At 40.0% G+C, this 22196-nt stretch overlaps 5 protein-coding genes across 6 annotated transcripts; 2 read left to right on the top strand and 3 right to left on the bottom strand.

The window, feature by feature from the left end:
- The first annotated feature begins 1262 nt into the window (after nt 1-1262).
- polb (polymerase (DNA directed), beta) lies at nt 1263-5230 on the top strand. Its single transcript, XM_088418840.1, has 14 exons — nt 1263-1452; nt 1737-1794; nt 1989-2055; nt 2334-2408; nt 2486-2544; nt 2766-2815; nt 2893-2944; nt 3024-3078; nt 3427-3499; nt 3574-3644; nt 3726-3812; nt 3940-4007; nt 4104-4243; nt 4861-5230. Exons 1-14 carry the CDS (start codon nt 1392-1394, stop codon nt 4953-4955), a joined length of 1011 nt encoding a protein of 336 aa, XP_088274966.1. The 5' UTR covers nt 1263-1391; the 3' UTR covers nt 4956-5230.
- A 655-nt stretch (nt 5231-5885) lies between these two features.
- On the top strand, nt 5886-7789 carry LOC148429489 (dynein light chain 2, cytoplasmic-like). Its single transcript, XM_088419389.1, has 3 exons — nt 5886-6049; nt 6611-6749; nt 7429-7789. Exons 2-3 carry the CDS (start codon nt 6618-6620, stop codon nt 7564-7566), a joined length of 270 nt encoding a protein of 89 aa, XP_088275515.1. The 5' UTR covers nt 5886-6049; nt 6611-6617; the 3' UTR covers nt 7567-7789.
- Nucleotides 7790-7846: 57 nt separating this feature from the next.
- Nucleotides 7847-10244, bottom strand: rpl6 (ribosomal protein L6). The gene is made up of 6 exons (XM_088419378.1): nt 10067-10244; nt 9898-9996; nt 9528-9671; nt 8365-8413; nt 8117-8301; nt 7847-8031 (listed from the first exon to the last, which is right to left on the bottom strand). Exons 1-6 carry the CDS (start codon nt 10211-10213, stop codon nt 7879-7881), a joined length of 777 nt encoding a protein of 258 aa, XP_088275504.1. The 5' UTR covers nt 10214-10244; the 3' UTR covers nt 7847-7878.
- A 1944-nt stretch (nt 10245-12188) lies between these two features.
- acaa2 (acetyl-CoA acyltransferase 2) lies at nt 12189-18773 on the bottom strand. Of its 2 annotated transcripts, none has more exons than XM_088433664.1 (10): nt 18514-18773; nt 17601-17767; nt 17396-17524; nt 15717-15833; nt 15485-15632; nt 14994-15169; nt 14302-14431; nt 14158-14228; nt 12825-12979; nt 12189-12742 (listed from the first exon to the last, which is right to left on the bottom strand). In XM_088433664.1, the coding sequence occupies exons 2-10, from the start codon at nt 17616-17618 to the stop codon at nt 12661-12663; spliced, it is 1026 nt and encodes a 341-aa protein (XP_088289790.1). In that variant the 5' UTR covers nt 17619-17767; nt 18514-18773; the 3' UTR covers nt 12189-12660. The 2 variants fall into 2 exon arrangements, with proteins under 2 accessions (XP_088289790.1, XP_088289783.1); XM_088433657.1 differs by lacking the exon at nt 18514-18773 and adding an exon at nt 18324-18470.
- A 396-nt stretch (nt 18774-19169) lies between these two features.
- On the bottom strand, nt 19170-22058 carry LOC148429486 (uncharacterized). Its single transcript, XM_088424745.1, has 2 exons — nt 21843-22058; nt 19170-21305 (listed from the first exon to the last, which is right to left on the bottom strand). The coding sequence occupies exons 1-2, from the start codon at nt 21934-21936 to the stop codon at nt 19996-19998; spliced, it is 1404 nt and encodes a 467-aa protein (XP_088280871.1). The 5' UTR covers nt 21937-22058; the 3' UTR covers nt 19170-19995.
- Nucleotides 22059-22196: the final 138 nt, after the last annotated feature.

Below are 22196 nucleotides of genomic sequence, written 5' to 3'. Positions count from 1 at the left end.
GAGCTGGAATCGAACTCTGGGACTCTGAACTGTGAGGCGGACGTGCTAACCATTCGTCCACCGTGCTGCCCAGCACAATATCTTTGAATATTGCGTCGCCATTCAGCTGAAACTAAAAGCATTATATGAACTTTTGTTTTTGTAGGTAATGTTAACGCAACAGTGTACGAACATTTCTTTGAATTACTAGTTTGTATACTCTGATGGTAGCGGAGACCTGTCAACGTCATGAAACAAAAAAGTGCATTTCCTACTTATTTTGTACAATGAATTTGCATCAGTGATCAAATTGATGTTTAGTTGCAGTTGGTATCAAAAGCACCAAAGTAATAAAACTATGATTTCAATGTTCCAACAGGTGTTATTTTTTGTTTTATTTTTTTGTTTCTTTGTTTTATTTTTCTTTATTTTTTCACTTTATTTAACATAACTATGTACACAAACAACTACATAACATGGATGTATAGTCTATTTAAAAAATAATACAAAATGAGAACTTGCAAAAATGAGATGATGAAGGAACACAGAATAATTTTAAAAAAGTACAACAGTGTAAATAAATAAATTATACAAATGAAATTAGCTAAAGGTCATTTCCTTAGTACAATTCACAGTCTTTACATAAGCCTCTGGTCCGAATAGCTTTGGGGTATAAAGAACAACTTCTAGCATTCAGATACATCAACAATAATACTTTAAATACAGCACAATGTTGATCTTGATTTACAAATTTTACACGGTGAACATGAGATTTCACCAAAATTAAGAGAAGGTTGACAACTTATACTTTATCCGAGGCCAGTTTATCAGAATTCAATAGTCCAAAAAGAAAATGTCTGAGATGTGATTTTATAGTGGGTTCAATTTTAGAATTGATATACCGTAATTATTCAGATCTATCCAAAAGGTACGAGTATAAGCACAGTCCCGAAACAAATGGGATATTGTTTCATTTTCAACAGAACAAAATGAACACAATAAGCCAATACAATATTAATATTTCACTTCTGCAGCTTAATTTTTTACAAGACAACACTTATGAATATTTTGAATTAAACCTCTCTCACTTTGTTCCTAATTAAATATGTCCTAGTCAAAAGCCAAGTATTCTGTATTTTCAGCAGTGTATGTCTTCATATAAATTATTCCAGTAAAAAAAATCACTGCAGGTTTGGAACTTTAAAACCTCAAGCCTGTTTGACTTGATAGTGTGACGTCACAACGCAATGTCCTCCCTCCCTACGTGTAAGCCCCGCCTCCTAACTATTTCATTGTCTGCCTAGCTCGTTCGAGTGAGAAGCTAGCACTTTAAAAAGGCATTTAATTTGCTATACGTGCGTCTAAACTCGTTGGAATTTCAACCGGACGTTTGGAAGTTTGGCGAATCAACCATGAGCAAGAGAAAAGCCCCACAGGAATCTTTAAATGAAGGAATAACAGACTTTCTTGTGGGTATGTGGAGTGAGGCGCAAGCTAACCGCTGAGCTATGCTAATGCTAGCACCAGTGACATCTGTGTGTTTCTCCACGGATATAAAATAATTTGCATACATTGAATTAACTTGCAAAAAGGCTCTTTTGGGAGCCGTAGTATCTGTCAAAGAAATGACTGCAAGCGGCTCCGATTACCCTTCAGATATGTTGGCAACCTGCGTTTGTCCCTTTAATATCCGGGATTTAAAGGGACAGAATGCTGAAGCCACTAAATGACATTTATTCTTCATCTTGTGTTTTTAGAGCTGGCCAACTACGAGAAGAACGTCAACAGGGCAATTCACAAGTACAATGCTTACAGGTGATATAAAACAAGATTTAAGACGTAAATGACTGTTTAGTGATCTACATTGTTTATCCGCATGTCCTTGTCCTTTGGTGTCACTGTCCTCTGTCATGTAATTTTGAGCACTGTATTAATGAACTGATGATAATATTTCTATCGGCTGTATTTGTGCTTTAACAATCCTTTTGATATTTTTTTTTCCATTGTAGGAAAGCAGCATCAACAATTGCCAAATACCCACAAAAGATTAAAAATGGCGAAGAAGCCAAGAAACTGGTACGTGTGTGCCCCGAGGAATGCTTTTGATATCTTGAGCTGCGTGAACACGAGCATTTTCACTTTTTCAAGACACACGCGATATTATGGTAAATGCTTGCTACAGGGTTTGATCTGAATTGATCAGATTGAATAATTTAATCACACACGGCAAAGGTTTTGATGTCAAATGCCTTCACTCCTCTAACTAACAGTATACAAATATTTGTACGTGTATGCGCAGTATATGTTCTTTCCTGTTTAGTGGATGCATTGCGAGTGTCCTTTTCACTTTGCAGGATGGTGTTGGAGCTAAGATAGCTGAAAAGATTGATGAATACTTACAGACAGGAACCCTAAGAAAACTAGAAAAGGTGAGGTTTTGGAAAGCGCACTCTATTGAGCCATGGTTAAAAATATGAATTATAAATAACTTATTGTTCCTCTTCAGATTCGAAACGATGACACCAGCTCTTCTATTAATTTTCTCACAAGAGTAACTGGAATTGGGTATGCATCTAAAATGACTACTAAAAAGCAATGCAAATGAACAATCAGTTAACCAAAGAAAATGAGTTCAACATTTCAACATTGCTCTGAGAAGAATTAGGCAATGGAGGAAGGAAAATACCATGACCAGAGATAAATGAAATATTTCTGAAATGTTATATATGTGATCTCAATTGTAATGAGTTTGAATGGGTTGTTTTTTTCTTTGCTGTCCACCTTAGCCCAGCTGCTGCCAGGAAGTTTTTCGAAGAAGGCGTGAAGAGTCTTGAAGGTTGCTCAAATGCTCAACTTGCTCAATGTTCTAAATTCATATTAGGTGTGTCATTTTCTGTGTTTGTTTTTGTTTAGATTTGAAAAAGATAGAACACAAGCTCAACCATCATCAGCAGATTGGGCTCAAGTGAGTTTGTTGACATTCTTCAAATAGGTTTCAATCCAATATGTTACGCTAATAAATTGACTGTTTTATCCGACTGAAGGTACTTTGAGGAGTTTGAGAAAAGAATTCCACGAGCTGAAATGGAAAAGATGGAGGTAATTTTATATATATATATATATATATATATATATATATATATATATATATTTAACGGCACATTCAAACGGAAATATTACTTTCAGTTTCACAAATTAAAAAAATTGTCAATATGTGCGCCACCTGTGACACAATGCACGTTTTTATTTCCTTTCTCTTTGAATTTTTGTGCCATGTCCAAATCTGATTCCATTTGTTTTCCTCAAATGCATGATACACACTTTTGACTATTTCAGCATATTCTACATTCCAACACAAAATGTATTTTCAAAGCTTGCTAATGGATCATATTCATCAATATCCTCAGGGGAAGAAAACAAGTGATCTAAATCTTTGCTCTCCTGCAGACACTTATCCTTGGAGAGCTGGGAAAGATTGACACTGAATACATTGGAACAATCTGCGGAAGTTACAGGAGAGGTACACCCGTCCCCATGCTTTTGTCTCAGAGCATTGTCTTTGCGGAAAACGAGACCCTCGTTTGAATTTTACAGGTGCTGCATCGAGTGGTGATATTGATATATTGCTGACTCATCCGGACTTCACCTCTCAGACTGAGAAGCAAGTAAGTTTGTTAGACAAATGTAATGACGCGTTGCCATGTAATTAAATGTGACCTTTATTTGAAAAAAAAATTGCTCTTCAGCCAAAGCTGCTCCACGCCGTGGTGGACCATTTAGAGTCGATTGGCTTTGTAACCGACACTCTGTCCAAAGGGGACTCCAAGTTCATGGTGAGCCCCCCGTTTGCTCTTGTGTGTTCTATGTTGACTACTAATGTGGTCTACCACAGTCAATGCACATGTGAGCATGAACACATGAATCACGTGATGAAAATCTACTGGCCCGTGTCTTTCCCAGGGAGTCTGTCAGCTGCAAAAAGGAGATGAAGATGAGGAAGAATATCTTCATAGGCGCATTGATATCAGGTTCTACTTTTATAATAACTTATATTGTTTTTTGTTTTGTTTATTTTTAACACCCTCTGTTGATATTAACACACTCGTCTACTTCTCTACCTCAAGGTTAATCCCTAAGGACCAGTACTACTGCGGTGTTCTGTATTTTACTGGGAGCGATATCTTCAATAAAAACATGAGAACTCATGCCTTGGAGAAAGGCTTCACACTCAATGAGTACACCATACGACCACTTGGGGTCACTGGTGAGTCTAATATGCACCACCGGCTACTTTTATACCTTTTGTTCGGTAAAGTGCTTCTCAAACTTATTATACCAAGTTGCATAAAATAAATAATGCCATGCTAAATTCGAACGATTAAAAAAAAAAACATTTGCCAAAAATTCCAATTTGTTGTTTTTAGTAAATACAATTTAAAAATATTAAAACATATTCTACCATATTATGCTTTGTATTGTGTTTTTGAAAACTCATATTTAAATCGAATATAAATATTTTGGTCCGTGTGCCTTGGCCACTTGGAAGCAGTATATATAATGCAGAGAACAATGCCAAAGATGTTTTTCAAAATTTCATAACAGGACTTGTATCTTTCACACAGTTTGTTGATCTGCTCACTTTTACTTTATATTAAACACTGAGCGTGTTCTTTAATTGTCATTGTAATGGACACATTTCCCGTTTTTAAATTCAGCTTTGTCGTCTCGCCTCTGAACATCATCACCAGTAGGTCAATCAAATGGGGTTTTAGTTTTTTAAAACATGAACCTACAGTAAACCCATGTCAGATCCATGTGATCTCAGTCTTGTGCTATTTACCATTTAACTAACAATCATTCCTCTTTGTGTCTTTGTTGTAGGTGTGGCAGGGGAGCCTCTGTTGGTGGATAGTGAAAAAGATATCTTTGATTACATCCAGTACAAATACAAGGAGCCTAAGGACCGCAGCGAATAAAGACAAAGAAGGCTTTTAAGTCTTGAAGTTTGTTGAGCAGTGTCGGGCCCAGATCAACTTCTCCAATCCAAATAGCCATTTCTGTGTACCGGCAATGAACATTATGGTTTTTGCTCTTTTTTTTTTTTTATCATCAAGATTAAGCAAAAGGTCTGCATTAATGCATGACTTGTGCGTCAGAATCAATAGGACATGCCAAGCCAGTATAGTACTTCAACCCACCAGTCACCTAGTCTTGTTTTTTTTTTTTTTTTTTGGGGGGGGGGGGGGTCTTTTTTTTTTACATGCTAAATGTATTGTTCTTGATGATGATTATGGGTTACAAAAAGTGTATTTATCCTGATTCACAGGGTACCTCGTGTGTTTGTGTGTGTGTGTGTGTGTGTGGGGGGGGGGGGGGGGGGGGTAAAACAATTGAGGTCAAACAGATGTCGATAAAGCTGGTGAAAAAATGGCAGTGTCATTTTATTGTCAGGGTTGTGATAAATAATAATGGTAATTACCGAAGTGGGAAACGCTGCATTATCATTTCGTTGTGTGGAACATAATTAGTGAAAGCCTTGACTAGCTACTAAATAAAGATTAAAAAAAATAGCAATGGCCTTGCCTCTGATTACATCACCATAACCGTATAGCAGCAACAACCTAATCGAGCTAACCTTTAGTTATATCTTTTTATGCCTCAAAACCTGATGGTCCATCAGGTGCAGCACTTATTTACAATATTCGGGAGAAGTATCCATGTAAAGATCTGAAATCAAAAGCTGACTCAATTACTATTGTATTCAACCGGTTGTCGTAAACTCGTACGCGAGCCGAGTCAAAGAAAGACATGCTCGCGGTTCCCACGGCAACGGCAGGCTTGCAAGGCATGCCGGTCTGAAATAAAATGCAAAGAGAAAGACCGGAGAGACGGGCTCGCTGTCGTCCAATCGCGGCCCCCGCCACGCTGACATCAGCCAATAAGAACGACGTAGACTGAGCGCCCTTGTGTTACACACCCACATTACTCTCGTGTGCACCACTTCGCATGAGTTGGACTCAACCGGAGGGCTTCTCGGTGTAAACCTGATCGAACACCAAACAGGAGACTAGTAAGTGATATTAGAGGAAATTACCGTGGTTGTTTTGAAGAATTGGACGTTTTGAGGGAATGTGTATTGTTCTTAATTGTGTTGTACGGGAGTGAATGGATTGTGCCGTGACATCGAGCAATCAACAGCTCGCCAATTTTAGCATGTACCTGTGTGATGCTAGTTACTTTTCCATGACATTTTGGTTTCTTAAATTAAAAATAGACATTCCAAACCATATGCTTGCGTTGCCACTATATGCTACTGTTTGTTTTGCGTTGGTGCATTTGATGCATGACAAATCTGCTCGGCGTCAACAAGGTCAGCTACGTCAGACGTTTGTTTTGTTTTGACCCCCCCCCGAAAAATGTTAAATATCGCTCTCCCGTCTCCATAGAAACAAGGGAGCGCGCGCATCCACTCGCACCGCCAATGGTGCAAGTTATGCAATGCAAGTGGAAATAGCGCGTCCAAATATCCCCGTGCCTCGTTCTGTAGTTCTTATGTAACGACAAATTGCTCCGTGACACCGAAATGGAAGTAACAAGTAAATGTGGTGTTTTTGTTGTTATTGTCTCCCAGGGCGACCATGGGTGACAGGAAAGCGGTAATCAAGAATGCTGACATGTCCGAGGACATGCAGCAGGACGCCGTGGAGTGTGCCACCCAGGCCCTGGAGAAGTACAACATCGAGAAGGACATCGCTGCCTACATCAAAAAGGTACAAAGCTACGACCAAGTCGGAATTTGACTGAATCGCTGATGGCCGTTGACACGCCTCCAGAAGGCCCTTTTGGGCCCCGCAAGTTGCCGTACACAACCTACGTGAGACAAATGGAGGACTCCAGTAAGAATGGGGATATTTACACACGCGGGTCCAAGGCAAATGAATAAAATAGGGCTCATTTGACTAGATTACACTTGATATGTCAAATGTGACCAATCATTTGTGTCCTAGCAGCAGTTTTGCGTTTAGTGTTGAATGAGAACTTAGCATGTGACAAAGAATTGAGTGAAACCTTTTTGAGTTTGAGTTATTAGACTATGATTGGATGATGTAATTTACAGGGGGAACATACATGATGTAAGCATATTTTTCCTACATGCAATAACATTAATGCGGATAGCCTGATGCAACAACCCCCCACCCTGCAATTGCAATAAGGGATATACCCCCCCCCCCCCCCCCCAGTTGAAGCGACATCTATTGACTTTAAAGGATCAGTAAAGACCCCAAATAGTCTTTGTTTCTATGCACCATAAGTAACAGGCTCTTTGTAATAATGCAAAGGAGCCACGTTCTTTGTTTTCCACACCATCAGCTGTCAAGTGAAAAGATATGGAAAGATAAAGGTACAGAGGGTGGGTTTTAACTGCGTTTTTTTTTCCCTCCATGACAGGAGTTTGACAAGAAATATAACCCGACATGGCACTGCATCGTGGGAAGGAATTTTGGCAGCTATGTGACTCACGAGACCAAACATTTCATTTACTTCTACCTGGGCCAGGTGGCCATCCTGCTCTTCAAATCTGGCTAAGAGCGCTCAATTTTGAAACTATTACCACTATGACGCATTAACTGACTTGACAAAGGCACTCATTCCAAGGCGGGGAGGCGCTGCCTGTTTTGCGCTTTCTACTATGTTTTTGTTCTGAGGATTAAAATAATGTGGCCATCTCTAAACAGTTTAAACATGTATTTATTTTTCTGTTGAATTTACATGTCTTTTTTTTTTAATTAAAACAAGAGTTCTGCCTTCAGTGTCCCTTTCATGAGTGCGTCAGATCAGTGATTTAGAACAAAAACTCAAAAGTAGGTGGCTGTGTAAGATGCACTTTTATTAACACGCTTAGAAAACCAGCTTGTGGGGATACACGCCGTTGGACAAGCAGAATGAACTGCGCAAGTATCCTCTGAGCTGAGGAACTTTCTTGATACATGGCATGAGCTGAGAATCCACAGCCTTCTGATCCGCCTTCCTCTGATCTGTCAGCTGGTATTTCTGCCCACACACACACAGGAGGAGAATGTGCAATTAGCAATAATACAATTACTGAGGATTAACTAGGCTCCAGCAATTTATTTACCTCCTTCTCAGTGTCAAAAATCTCGCCCTCCTGGTGCCGGGGTCTCCTCAGCTTCTTCTTCTTGAAGTACACGTCGTTCAACGTTGTGGGGATTTTCATCTCTGTGATATCCACTTTGGTGGCGGTGGCGATGACGAACCTCTGATGAGCCCTTCGCAGGGGAACTCTGTTCAAGACATGGGGGCCTACCAAAAAATGGGGATTAGTATTTGAACTTTCATTTCAAAATTGATGATACAAACACATACCGGTGACAAGCAGGAGACCGCTTGGCAGCTGCTTCAGGAACACCACACGCTACGAGGTGCAAGAGAAGCAACCTTTGTTATGAAGTCATTTAAACACAAAGGTGACATCATTTCCTCAAGTCCCCATTAAATGACTGAGGAGCGATCGTTCCATTACTATTGAACAGAACACGGCAGGTGTCCCCAACCCTTTTGTCGCCACGGACTGGTCAGATACCGTCTAGGATGCAGTGGTACTACTACTTACGGAATTAATTCGTTCAGAAAATAATTTCGTAATGTGAATCTATCATAATGCTTCTAAACCCTTTAAATGAATATTTAATTCTAAAAATGCATCAGAAACACAAGAAGAATAAACACCCCTAAACCCTTTAACCATATTAATTGTCGCAGTAGACAATATGAATGCAGTTCACTTGCTTGCCTTGAGATGGTGCTGGTATGTCAGTGATGAGTGCAGAGACCTTTTAGGACATTTAATGTGTACGTTTTATTTTAGATTTCCAGTGATCCAGGAATCATTTACAAGTCCACAGAAGCAATGTTTATTTTTTTGATTATTTTGAGCATGTAACTTCAGTGTGATTTGGGGTCATGCGAAGTGCTTCCTGTATGATGTCTTGGCTTAAGTGCTTACGACATGCTAATGTGGACGTGGCAGCCTTAAGTGGTATATTTATGTGAATATGTACAATGTTAGCCATAGCCAATAAGAATTTTATGTTTGTTCTATAGTGTAAATTGTTGGTGGGAAGTATGGTTGAAATGAGAAGATGAAAAGTGGAAAACCACAGGAAAGAAATGCAAAAAAAATATTGCCTTGTTTGTGGGCAGAGGGGCATATTAATAAAGGATAAAAATGCATTATAAACTAACACGTACAGTGGACATCATGAGTTGGGAACATATTACATTACGGTCATGTTGGCGCAAGCGCCGGTGCCTCGTGTCTCACATGCCAACAATGTCGCCTATTGTATCTTGAATGTTCTCTCGGAGACAATATTTCTCCGCTGAGGCATATCATTAGGTGATTTTTTTCTTTTTAAGGCGTTTGTAAGTAGAAGTACCACTGCACACTCAAAGGATTTTTAGCGGTAAGGTATAAAGGTATCGTGACAAAAGGTAAAAAAAAAAAAAAGTGTTTTCTGAAGCCTTACCTTCCCACGGTGGCGCCCAGTGAGCAAGATGAGGACAGTTCCTGGCGTGATGGAGGAGCGCAGTCGCCTCCTGTGCTGGCTAAAAGGCTTTTTGCCATGGCTCCTCAACTTGCGGGGCACGTCCTCCGTTGGGTAGTACCGGGGCTGCAACATTTTTTTTTTTTTAGAAATATCTTAACATTTACACTAACACATGTAAAAGAGACACCTGTTAAAAACCAGTGACTGCATTTCAAGGCGCAAACTCCTTTTGTGAGTTTTGTTTGTTTTTCAGCCCCTTGCAAGGGAACTTGTGCTTGAGTTTTCAAACTAAATTATTCATCAAGAAACCAAACGAACACAGTACCAAGGATCAATACGTTGCACGTACCATCTTGCGCAGCTTGACAACACGGGTGCCTCCGTTCTTGTCTCCACCGACGGTCTTCGTGACGGTGGTACGAGGCCGCACTTTGAGCTTCTTCTCCACCTGGTAGGTCGACAAGTCAGTGTCATTCATTCGGCGGTACGCATTTATGGCGTCCGCACTGCCACAACACCTTAGTCTCGGTCATCTTGGTCTTCCTCTTGTACATGGCACGGCGAGCGTACATCGCCGAGCGGGAGTAACGCTCGATGCCCCGCGCCAACATCGGGTTGCGGCTCTTGCGCGCCTTCTTAGCTGGCTTTGCGTCTCCCTCTGCCATCTGAGAGAGTAACAAATACTTGCGTTAAGTCAAAATCAAGTATGGTCAACATCAAACATAGAACACTGCCCTCCGTAATTATTTTGACCCCTGAATAAGATGTTTATTATGCTAGTAAAAACGTTCTGTGTGTTAGGGCCTATAAATGAGGTATGACTGAAGTCTATGAATTAATGTGATATTTAAATCCCTTAACACCAAATCTTGAGTACAGAATTTTTTTGCACACCTTAATGTTAGTTCTTTGAACGAGCCATCAACTTAAGTGCTCCCAATTTTCTCCTACAATCTTTATGTCAAGATCCAGACATCAACATTGATAAATTAATTTGTCTGTAGGACAGGGTAACGATTTGCACTCACGTCCGGTGCATTTTATTCCTTAAGAAATTCAGTATTGAAATGCTACTAAAAAAATGACAACTTGCCCAAGCCACGCAAACGAGCGAGCTTGAAACGTAGCTAAGGAGAAGCTACTTTAGATGCAACGAGGGCTCGATTTAAAGTATTCAAAATGACAACACGCATATTTGAATGAAAAATCAACACTGAACAACACTAGACACTGCCAACACGTTTCTGTTAGCCACTTAGCCGACGCGTAGCAGTAGCCGGCGGCCTCTGGCTACCGATCCACCAAGCTGTAAATTTTCATTTCTATGGCGTCTGAACAAGTAATACCAACAATAGGCACACCCGCTAAGCTTATACATTTATTGTATTGTCTTTTGAGAGGATAAAATAGCTTCCATAACTTCGATTGGGATGGATTTTGTTCATAGAGCAACACGATTGCAAGGAAGGCTTACCTTGGCTAAAAAGAAAAGGACGACATCCGGGGAAGTGACGCATTTAATGACGCTGCGTTATGACGTTGCAACTTACTGCATGCTGGCCTATGTAGTTTTACAAGTAAACGCTTGAATTTCCGAAATTGCCTTGATTTGCTCTAATTTTCTGAAAAATTCTTTCAAAATTTAAGAATCGTTTTTATTGTATAATACGTTTCTCATGTAACGTTTCATATATTACTTAATCGTACGTAATTTGCTCAAATAAAAGGATGTTGAGTTTTGCCAAGAAACCTGTAGCAGTGTGTGACAGATTTTTTTTTCATCTGGCTTTTAATTAAGTAATTTATTTTATTCTTTAGTTTAGGCCTATTTAATTTAAGTTACTTTATTGTTATTCAGGTTTGCTTGTGGCTTTTTTCTTTTGTTGTTCTTTAGCTTTTCTATTTAGTTGTTTTTAGCTCCAGTATTTCCACATGGGGAGGATATAATTGTGGCTATAAACTTTGATTACTGTATGTGTATAAAGTAAAATTGGTCTTTTGTTTTTCGTTTTTCATACAAATATATGCAGGCTCTTATGTGATTCAACAGCCAATGTTATTTACAGAAAGTGTTGTCAAGAAAAATAACGGAATGTGCAAAAAAAAATGGTGATTACAAAATAAATAAATTATCTTTGAAAAATGAAACACAACACACTAAATTGTCCTTAGGTGTGATTGGCTGCATGAATGGTCCTTTGTTTCTGTGTGCCCTGCTATTGGCTGGCAACCAGTTCAGGGTGTCCCCCACCAAATGCCCAAAGTCAGCTGAGCAGGCACCAGCAACCCTTGTAAGCGGCTATAGAAAAATTGATGGATGGATAAAACACATTGAAACCTTATTAATTTAAAACCAAAATTCATTGGCAAGTATGAAACCAGCAGTCTCTTATGCACAGATTCATACAAACTAAGACCCGATTAAAGTGAAGCTGTTAATTTTAATACAGTATTTTCTTTTTTAAATTTATTATTAAAGTTCACACAAACATTTCTCCTGCTTGTCTTCATTAGGATAGTGGGTGAGAGAGAATACATTCTCACAACACTACTGAGGCCCAGTCTATCATTGCTGGATAGACATAAAATAAATAACCAAAATAAATTAAGTAAAGCAAGTAAACAGGCTTTTGAGACGGGTTAACCGCCAAAGCATTTTCCAAAAATGTAATTTATTCAGATCAACTAACACAGAAATACGAAACATTTGAGATGTAAAGTAGAACTGTCCTGCGATGGAGTGATCAAAATATAAGGCAAATGTACAGATACAAACCATGTATGCATTTTATGGTATCCTGGGAAGTAACAGTGACACAAATCTTCAGGTTGGTTCTAATAACCAGAAAATTATGTCATTGACTTATTTAAGTAAGGCAACACTGCGTGCGACATACTTTCCAAACTGTTAATAGGAAAGCACAATCTTGACTGGTCATGATCTTTCAGAAAATAGGCCTATGTCCCAGAGTAAACCAGATATCAGCCCTACATGCTTATGAATCAAAGTGAATCAATGGGATACGTATTTGAAGAACATCTGTATGAAGGGGACCACGTGTCGCGATTGAACCTTCAAGGCATTCTTCTACTTAGCAGTTCTGTGGCACATTTAGCACTTTTCAAGGATGATGGCAATTCCTTGACCGCCTCCGATGCAAGCCGATCCGACGGCATACTTGCCGCCTCGTCGCCTGCCACCAAAAGACAAATAAATCATTCAAAGCCGGATGAAATAACTCCTGATGACAGTGCATAATGCCATGACCACGCTACCTGAGCTCATGAACCAGGTGAGCGGTGATGCGAGTCCCCGAAGCTCCGAGAGGATGTCCAATTGCAATAGCGCCACCGTTGACGTTGCTTTTTTCTGGATCTAGTCCGAGAGCCTTGGCCACGGCCAAGTACTGGGGCGCAAAGGCCTCATTCACCTGTGTGAAGCATCAACCAAAATTGTTTACTCAATTTGTGTCCAGTATGAGACCCTGCCATGTCAAGCAGTAACAAGCCTACAGTGACTGTTAGCTTGCATTTTACATTAGCCACTTGACAATGTATGCTAACCTTAGTGTTTTTAAAACAGACTCATTTTAGCAAGTTAAACTACGTAATTCTTCATACCTGGGGCCCTAATTTGGTAGATTGGCATCCATGCGCTCGTTGTAAAAAAACATGCACAACGTCCATTTGGTGCCAGCACAGGTCGCGTCTACTGTACCGACGGACATATGGTTGCCTGTCCCAGACACACTGATAATTTCGTCACAGAAAGTAGATTGTGCTTGTCGGAAAACCAGGAGCATCTTAAATTTCGTACCAATGCAAGTCTTGTTCAGTGTGCGTGTGAATTAGGTAGACCGGCTACGTTCTGTCAAAGTGGCGGGACTCCCCCCTCCGCGCAACTGCTAATTCGGTTCCCAAATGTAGATTGGATTTTAGACTACCTAAAAGGTGGTCTATTTTGCGACGCATGTCATGTAGACCTGATGCAGGTAGTGCAGATGCAATTTTGGTGGTTTCATTCAGATATGTGACAACAGTATGGGAAAATCCATCTCAATTGTATACAAACAATGTCACTGAACAAATTGTTATCATGATCACAAAAAAATAATAGCACCCCAGCACGGCTGAGTAGCAGCAGGAGACGTAGGCGTGTGTGTGTGTTGGGGGGTGTAGGAGTCACTGTGAATTGCGAATGCGATTAAGCAAGGTTGAAGGCTGACTACATTTGACAACATGACAATCCTAAAATATTTTATGATACATTCATGTATACATTTATATAATGCTATGAAGCAAATTTTGCGTAAATATTGAATTAAACTCTGAAATATTTTAATGGCATGCTGTGTTGGGCACAGCAACTATTGGGTAGGAGGTGGGGGGTTTTCACACCGCTGTGGTTGTTACTTCTATTGTGCAATGTCGAACTTGGCGCGAGCTTTGCAAGCCCTGATTTGTGATGCAAGTGAGGGATAACACCAGGATTGGCTGGGACATGCCAGGCCTGCACTTGAAAACCAAAATCGGGCCCCTAGAATTGTTCGCCAAACGCATGGGAACAGTATAAGACACATAAATAATGAATGAATGGACTTCAACTGACCTCCACCAGGTCCATGTCACTCAGTGAAAGTCCCGCCTTTTTGAGAGCTTCGGTGATGGCTGGAACTGGACCTGCATAATTCAAATGACTTATTTTCATTTCAAACAAACACTTCACTGTATTCTTCCTTCGGGCGCCACTCACCAATTCCCATGATACTGGGGTCGCAGCCCGACACATGATAGGCCACAATTCTGGCCAATGGAGTGAACTTGTGCTGACTGAGTGCATCCTCGCTGGCAATCACCACTGCAGCGGCGCCGTCCGACACACCCTGACGAGAAGCAGATTCGTTCAAGTATTTTATTTCAATTTACCGGTTCCCACCGTTCAAAAACAACAGGCACAACGGCACATCTAGTAGAGCGGAAAAGTGTGCGTCTGTAATTCAGTTATTGTAGTTGATTTTGAAGTTGGCTTTCCTATCGCATTTGCGGCATATTACCATCATACTGAGCATTGTTTTCCTGACCACACACACCAAATAAGCAGATCGATGACTCGAATTACTCGAAGACATATTTAGCCACTTATCTGTGCGTGAGGAAGATTAATTTAAATGGCCATTATGAATACAGTGGAACCTTGACTTTTAAGCGTTCCAATTTATGTATTTCTAGACACGACATCTTTTGGCAGACTTATTTTGCTTTTACTTGCAAGTCAAAACTTGACTAAACATAATTGAATTAAACATACGTAAGACTAAAAGAATTACACAACACCGTCTTAGCAATGGTGTCCTGCTGTGGATTTTTGTAACCACTAATAGCAACACACGTAGCAGAAAATATCGATTTGTAACATTTTTTCAAGGAATGAGGTGGTGAACTCACTGAAGCATTAGCAGCAGTAACAGTGCCTCCCTTCTTGAAGACAGTAGGTAGTTTCGCCATTTGTTCCATTGTGGTCTGAGGACGAGGGTGTTCATCCTGAGCCATGGACACTTTGCCTTTCTTGGCTTTCACATCAATAGGAGCGATTTCTGCACTGTAGTGGCCGGCCTCGTGAGCTGAGGAAAAGAATAAAATGTTTCAAAATAAATTGTGTGCTTCATACAAAATCATTTGGGGTGTCATGGAAAATGGAGGGTAAAAAAAAAAAAAAAAAGGAAAAACGTTTTTGGATTTCTTCCACAGAAAATATACTTCAAAAAATAACTCCTCAGTCACGACAAATAAATTTGAACACGGAAAAAAGCACAATGTAAATAGAAGGTGTGTCTAAAATTATGCAAATTAAAAATAATCAGCGTTACCTGAATTTAAATTCTATTTAAATACAAAGCAAACATTGTGAGTGAAGTGTCAGCCAAGACTTCTCTGACCTGCTTTCCATCTTTGCTGCGTCTTGTACGCGTAGTTATCGCAGTCCTCTCGGGTGATTTTGTACTTCTCTGCCAGGTTTTCTGCTGTGATGCCCATTGGGATTTTTACGTGTAAATCAGTCAACCCCGCCCACAAGGTGTCCTCTAGCTTTCAATCAAAACATAGGGCGGCTTTATTTAAAAAAAGAAAAAAAAACAGTATGGGATGGGTTGATCGAAGCATAACTCCAACCTTGAGATCGAATCCAAACTTTGTCCCGAATCGGATATCGCGTACGGCGTACGGAGCCTGGCTCATGCTCTCCGAACCACCACACAATACCACATTAGAGTCCTTCACACATATCTCCTGAGAAACACATAACACCCCAATGTCTTTTTTTGTCCTAACTGAACAAATCCATGCACCTGAAATTCATATTATGAACAACATACATAATATGTACATAGGCTGAGTTCATTAAAAAAAAAGATGGATCGATTTGAAAAGATTGTTTTTCAAATCATTAAACCATAAATCAATCTCTTACCCATGTAAAAATGTTACAAGACCTGTGTGCGCTTTTCCAAGGTAACACCTTATCCGTCCACAAAGTGACACAGATCTCTAATATATGCCCATCTGGTGAGCTTTTTTGTTTTTCTTACTATTTCGTGGTAATTTACATCTGATAAGACCAGTCCTTCTCAAATAGTGGGAATGACCTCAGGGAAAAGGCTTTGTTTTTGCAGTGTGAAGCGCAATAGCAATAAAATAAGGTTTGGCTACCTTTATTTTTATTTCAAGCACGTTGATGCACTTGTTTTTCTGTTTTAGACTGACCTGTATAAATGGTGAAAAAAGTAGTTAACTGTTGGTGAAAGTTGATTTATATTGCTTTTTTCTTTTGCTAAATATTAAAAAGAATACAGTTTAGGTATTATACAATTTTATTGATAATAATCTTATTTGGAGGAAGCTCGGTGGGGCAGTGGATAGCACGTCTGCCTCACAGTTCAAATCCACCTCGTTCCGGCCTTCCTGTTTGGAGTTTGCATGTTCTCCCCGAGCCCACGCGGGTTCTCTCCAGGCACTTCGGCTTTCTCCCACACTCCAAAAACATGCATAGTAAGTGTATTGGACGTACTAAATTGTCCTTAGCTGTGATTTGGCCCGTGAACGATCATATTGTAGTTCAATAAATTATTAGAAGAAGTTTGCTAATTGACAGCTAGTATGAGGTTAATACAAATTACCAGTAGCTGACATTTACAGTACATGTATTACTTAATACATTTGCATTGTTGGGTGCTAAGTCTGAAACTAGCTAAGCTAAAGAGAGTGAGGTTTTGTTAGTTTAAAATCTTATAAAAATTTGCATAGCTCACGGAAAGTGATTCATTTCAATTATTAAATGCATAAAAATACATTGTGGTGATGCAACACGGCAAATATTTTGTGTTGGCCGACCAAATCATTATGTATTGATTATACTGTGCTCGAGGAAAGACGCTGAGTAATTTGAGGGTATACAGAATGACCAATCAAACAGGTTGACGGTGATTACATGTTTTCTAGAGTGTGTATCCTTGTTGTTTTTTTCCTTTGATGAGAACAAAACCTCAAGTGGTTCATTGGCCAAAACCCAGGACAAAGAAAGGGTAGAAGGACTGGTGCAGATAGCCATGGCATCTGACATGATGAAGTTGAACTTCAAATTTATTTGTCTCATTGGAAAAGTACGAATACAAAAACCTACTTGGGTGATTGTTCTAAGAATGTCTCCACGTCAAAGTAAAACAACGCGTATTCATTTTTGTAAAGACACCTTTTGCATTCGTGTAGATGTGCCAAATGACGGATAGAAGGATATAAAAACACTGTTGTCGCTCACTTCAGTCAAACGTGTGCGCACTTCGGGTCGGTCTCACCTGAGCCCCACTGATGATGGACTGGAAACCCGATCCACACAACCTATTGACGGTGAGAGCGGGCACTGGGATGGGAACTCCGCACCTCAGACCAACATGGCGTGCGATGTAGGGGGCATCTGCTGAGCTCTAGAAAGTATTGAAACAAACACATCTGCAATGTTTGCATAAGTCAATGTAGTTATAATGTGGAGAGGTGAAAAACCTGCATGACATTCCCCATGATGACGCTGTCAATGAGCTCGGGTGCCACGCCCCCTGCCGCCAGGGCCGCCTTGGCTGCATGCTCAGCCAGGTCTGTTGCACTGTGATCCTTCAGGACTCCACCATAGGTGCCGAATGGAGTGCGCTTGGCGGCTACAATGAATACACCTGGGCAAAAATCAGTAGCGATGGTAAAATTTCAACAGCCACTGCTTTTCAGTCCAAAGCACAGTTGACCATGAGTTCAAATGAATCAAAGTTTTGAGTTGGTTGCTTACTATTTAATTAACAACTTCAGAAACTTCTACCAAAAGCAATGTGACATAAGTAAACACAATATATATATATATATATATATATATATATATATATATATATATATATATATATATATATATATATATATGTACACACACACACCACGATGTGGTAATGTGCTAATGGTGGCAACGAGGAACAGTCACTCAGGACGTTTTTAAGGTGACGTTTAATAATAACTGACGTTGAATTTTTGTTGTTTGGTGTATTATAGCGTGTAGAATATTAGGTTTAATTCATTTATTGAGGTGAAAGTAGCTATCTTTCAACACTGCGAAATTGTCCACAAACATACCCAATTTTTGCAGTAAAAGATGACCACACAACTCGTCGCACAAAACCAATGACTAGTTGCATGTCCTTTCAGAAACACCAAGCATTGATACCATTTTTTAAGCATACTTACCTCTGAGCAGTGACATGATGACGAATCAACAAATCAAACTAGAAGGATACAAATTTTGTCTAAGGTATTCTCGTGGAAGTTTTAAATCATTTACACTTAGTCCTCAGAAGCACCAATACGTGCGACCTTTCCCCTACAAAACCAGACAACGTTCCAGACACAGATATAAACGTAATAGAGTAAAACGTACCAGGCAGCGCGCTGCAGTCGTCCGGCTACACGAAAACGTTGATTTAAAAGGCATTGCATATACCGTACTGTACATTTACTCGCGACGGATTTCCACGTGGTTTACTTTATTGTAAAAGTCAAAATATGGACTAACTTAATACTGAGTGTGCTAATTAAAAAATAAGGTTGAAAGTTTCGACAAAGGCATGATATCATGCATTTTCTACACATTAAGTTCAGATTCCAACATACAAACGCAGATAGTCATATGTATCAATAAAATATCTACACACTAGTACTTTTAGTAGCTTGCGATTTTTACTGTATTGTACTCCACATCTATGGAATGTATGGATAACCTGCACCCTGTAGCTTATCCTCGCTACGGCTGTATTGACGCAGCTCAAAGAGGTGAATCGTATCTATCTGTTCAGATCTGTGTTTTTTCTTCTTCGCCGTCGTTGTAGTCAAACGCGTTACAAAATGTATTAGTGGATTACTGCCATCTATTGGTCTTCAATGGTTTCCACTTATTGGCAGCCGCGAGGACACGTGCTACAATAACTGTAACACAGTACGTATACAAAAAATACTGAGGAAGTTCATGACATTCTTCTTCTAAATATATATATATAAAGCCACATGAAAGAAGGAAATGTTTATTGGTGTTTTCACAATCATCATCATCATTTTTCCGCAAAATGCTTAACTATCTGTTTCAATCCTAGTCTGTTCAATCTATGTTCATCTGGTTCGGCCCCACGGCCAAAGGTACGCTTTGAAACCCCTGCAGTAGTCTGTTCAATAAGCACAGGAGCAACACTTGAACCTTTGCCCTTCACTTTTTTTCTCCCATGCTAATTTTAGGAAGGAAGTTCCGCTCAAGCCTGCCTACCGGAGCGCTCCTGCACCTGTAATTTTCAGAGTATCTTACAGACAAAATATTCTGCAGAATGTCTTGCTACGCATATTTTATCATACATGTATTCGTTTTTCACCCACATGCTCACACATAGGACAAGTACACTAGATTCCAGCCATAGTTTTTCCCCTGATGCATTTTTGCCTCTTTTAGGGCTGGAACCTTCATGTAGTTAGGGACCTCTGTATCAAATAAATGAGAGGGGGTTCGGAGAGGCTGTCAGAACGCAGTAGAATTGACCTTGGCCATTTCCTCTTTGCTCCCCTCATGCATAAGCTGAAAAGATTGCCTTTTCTCCTTTTTTGTGAACAGTTTCTTACAAATGTCTGACAAATGAACCCGACAATCAGTGATGACAAAATCAGAGGTCATCTGCATGCAACTAGTATGAGATGCCTTCACATTTAAAGCATGAATAGCAAATAAAATGGGCCCCTAATACTGATCTTGAGAAACAGAGCAGAACGGGGGACACACTGATTTACAGGAGCCAACAATCACTGAATCAAAAAGATGTTTGCTGATTAGGCAGTTAAGATGTATTTTCACAGGTGTTGATGTCGGCACATACTGTATGGCTCAACTAAATGGTTGCTCTTCTGTGTGTGATCTCTTGTGTATAACCATGTTAACTTTTTGTGTGAATCTTTTACCACACTCAGAGCAACCAAAGGGTTTCTCACCTGTGTGCGTCCTCATGTGTTTTACCATGGTTGCTTTAACAGAGAATGTTTTACCACAAGTTAAACAACGAAAGGGTTTTTCCCCCGTGTGTGTTCTCATGTGTATATCCAGATTGACCTTTCGAGAGAATGCTGTGTCACAAACTGAGCAACTGAAGGGTTTTTCTCCTGTGTGTGTTTTCATGTGTGATGCCATATGATGCCTTTGAGAGAAGTTTTTACCACAAGTTGAACAACTGAACGGTTTCTCTCCAGTGTGCGTTCTCAAGTGTGAGACCAAACGATGCCTTTCCGAAAACGTTTTACCACAGGTTGAACAAAGAAAAGATTTTTCCCCTGTGTGTGTCCTCATGTGTTTGACTATGTTAAGCTTAAGAGCGAATTTTTTACCACACAATGAACAATGAAAAGGCTTCTCTCCAGTGTGCGTCCTTATGTGTGATTGCAACGTTTTCTTCTGTGAGAATGTTTTCCCACAAAATGTGCAACGAAAGGGGGTTTCACCTGTGTGTTTTTTCATGTGTGATTTCATATATTCCTTCAGTGAGAATGCCTTACCACAAGTTGGGCAATTATAGGGTTTTTCCTCTGTATGTGTTCTCATGTGTCTTACCATGAGCCTATTTTGAGCAAATCTTTTACCGCAAATTGAGCATCTGAAATGTTCTTCAGGTGTGTGACATCTCCTGTGTGTTCGAGTAGGTTTTTTGTTAAGAGTTTTCCCCTTATCTGCCCATTTAGACTGCTTCTTTTTCCTTTCACATTCTGTGTTGCCCCCCAAAGGTCTTCCTATGTCATATCTGTCTGAGAGTGAAGATAAGAGGTTCTCTAACAGTGGTCTTCCAGAGTGGTCTTCATTTGGGCTGTGACGATGAAGCTGTGACCACTCGGCTGGCTTGTCCTCATTGTCATCACTCTTCACAGAGAGAACATTTAGTGGCACCTTACTAACATCCGTCTCCTCCTCTTCCTCAACGTGCGGGTGGTCTAAAGCTTCCTTTTTAATATGGAGCCGATGTGGATCCTCTTCTTCTCCCACTTCATCTTCATTCTTCATAGAAACACCATTTAGTGGCAGCTGGCTGACATCAGCCTGCTCTTCTTCCTTAATGTGGTGGGGCTGTAAATCGTCCTGCTCCAAACGGAAGCTCCCCAACTGTGACTGAGGCAAAAGTTCAACCTGACGACCACTTGGCTGCTGGATGTCTGCGGGACCCGAGTAAAACAAACAAGTGTTTAGCTCACGTGTGTCAAATATATGATATGCTTAATATGTGATATAACTTAAAGTTGTGTTTCTCAAATGGACTGGAAGATTATCTTTGAAGACATAGTCACAGTAGCAAGTTTTCTTCCATAAAACACAATATATCCTCTATTGTACTTACATCATTGTTCATTGCCTATCCTGGAGGGCTCAGAATCTCACCTATAAATGTCTTTATTGCAAAATCAGTCGTGTCAAAAACGGATAGATGTATTTGGCGTCACCAAGCCATTTATTGATGTAAGTTTAACCAATTATATTTTTTTTTTTTAATTCCCAAACACTATACTATGCGCTATGAAATATCAGTGGTCGATCGTGTTAATTTTCTCATTTAAAAAGAGTTGTATTCTTAAAAAATAAATTGGTACGATGCGCGAGTTGACTAATAACCAGTGAATTTCTCATCACGTGCATTGAGGGTAAATTCATTCAAGAGTGGAGGGGATCTGCATAAATTAAAGATGTGATCAGACCTTGGACGTGTGGCACTGTTCGAGCAGCATCCAGACGTCGTTGTCGCTCGTTGTCCTTTCTTGCCTTACGAAGTTGCTTTGCGTAAGACGCCATGCCTAAAAAATAGTTGATATACTCGGCAATCGTAGTCTATCTCACAACCCTTTCGTTTAAGTAAAATTTATTTATTGTTTTCCTCATTTCAGTTTACAAAGCGGTTCTCTTGATTTCCTTTTCTTGGCCAATGGCATCTAGCGTTGAAGTTTCACTACTGCCATCTACTGCCCTGGAGGTCGCTCAGGATAGCTGGCACGGATTAGTGAGGATTCACATGATCATTGGTCCGTGTCCACACAAACCCGAAACAGCCTTTT

This window comes from Hippichthys cyanospilos, chromosome 1 (assembly GCF_059441005.1).
Source record: "Hippichthys cyanospilos isolate Australia breed blue-spotted pipefish chromosome 1, RoL_Hcya_1.0, whole genome shotgun sequence".
Lineage (NCBI taxonomy): Eukaryota > Metazoa > Chordata > Actinopteri > Syngnathiformes > Syngnathidae > Hippichthys > Hippichthys cyanospilos.
The sequence above is the reverse complement of the archived record's forward strand: the minus strand, read 5'-3'. Positions and strand labels throughout refer to the sequence as shown.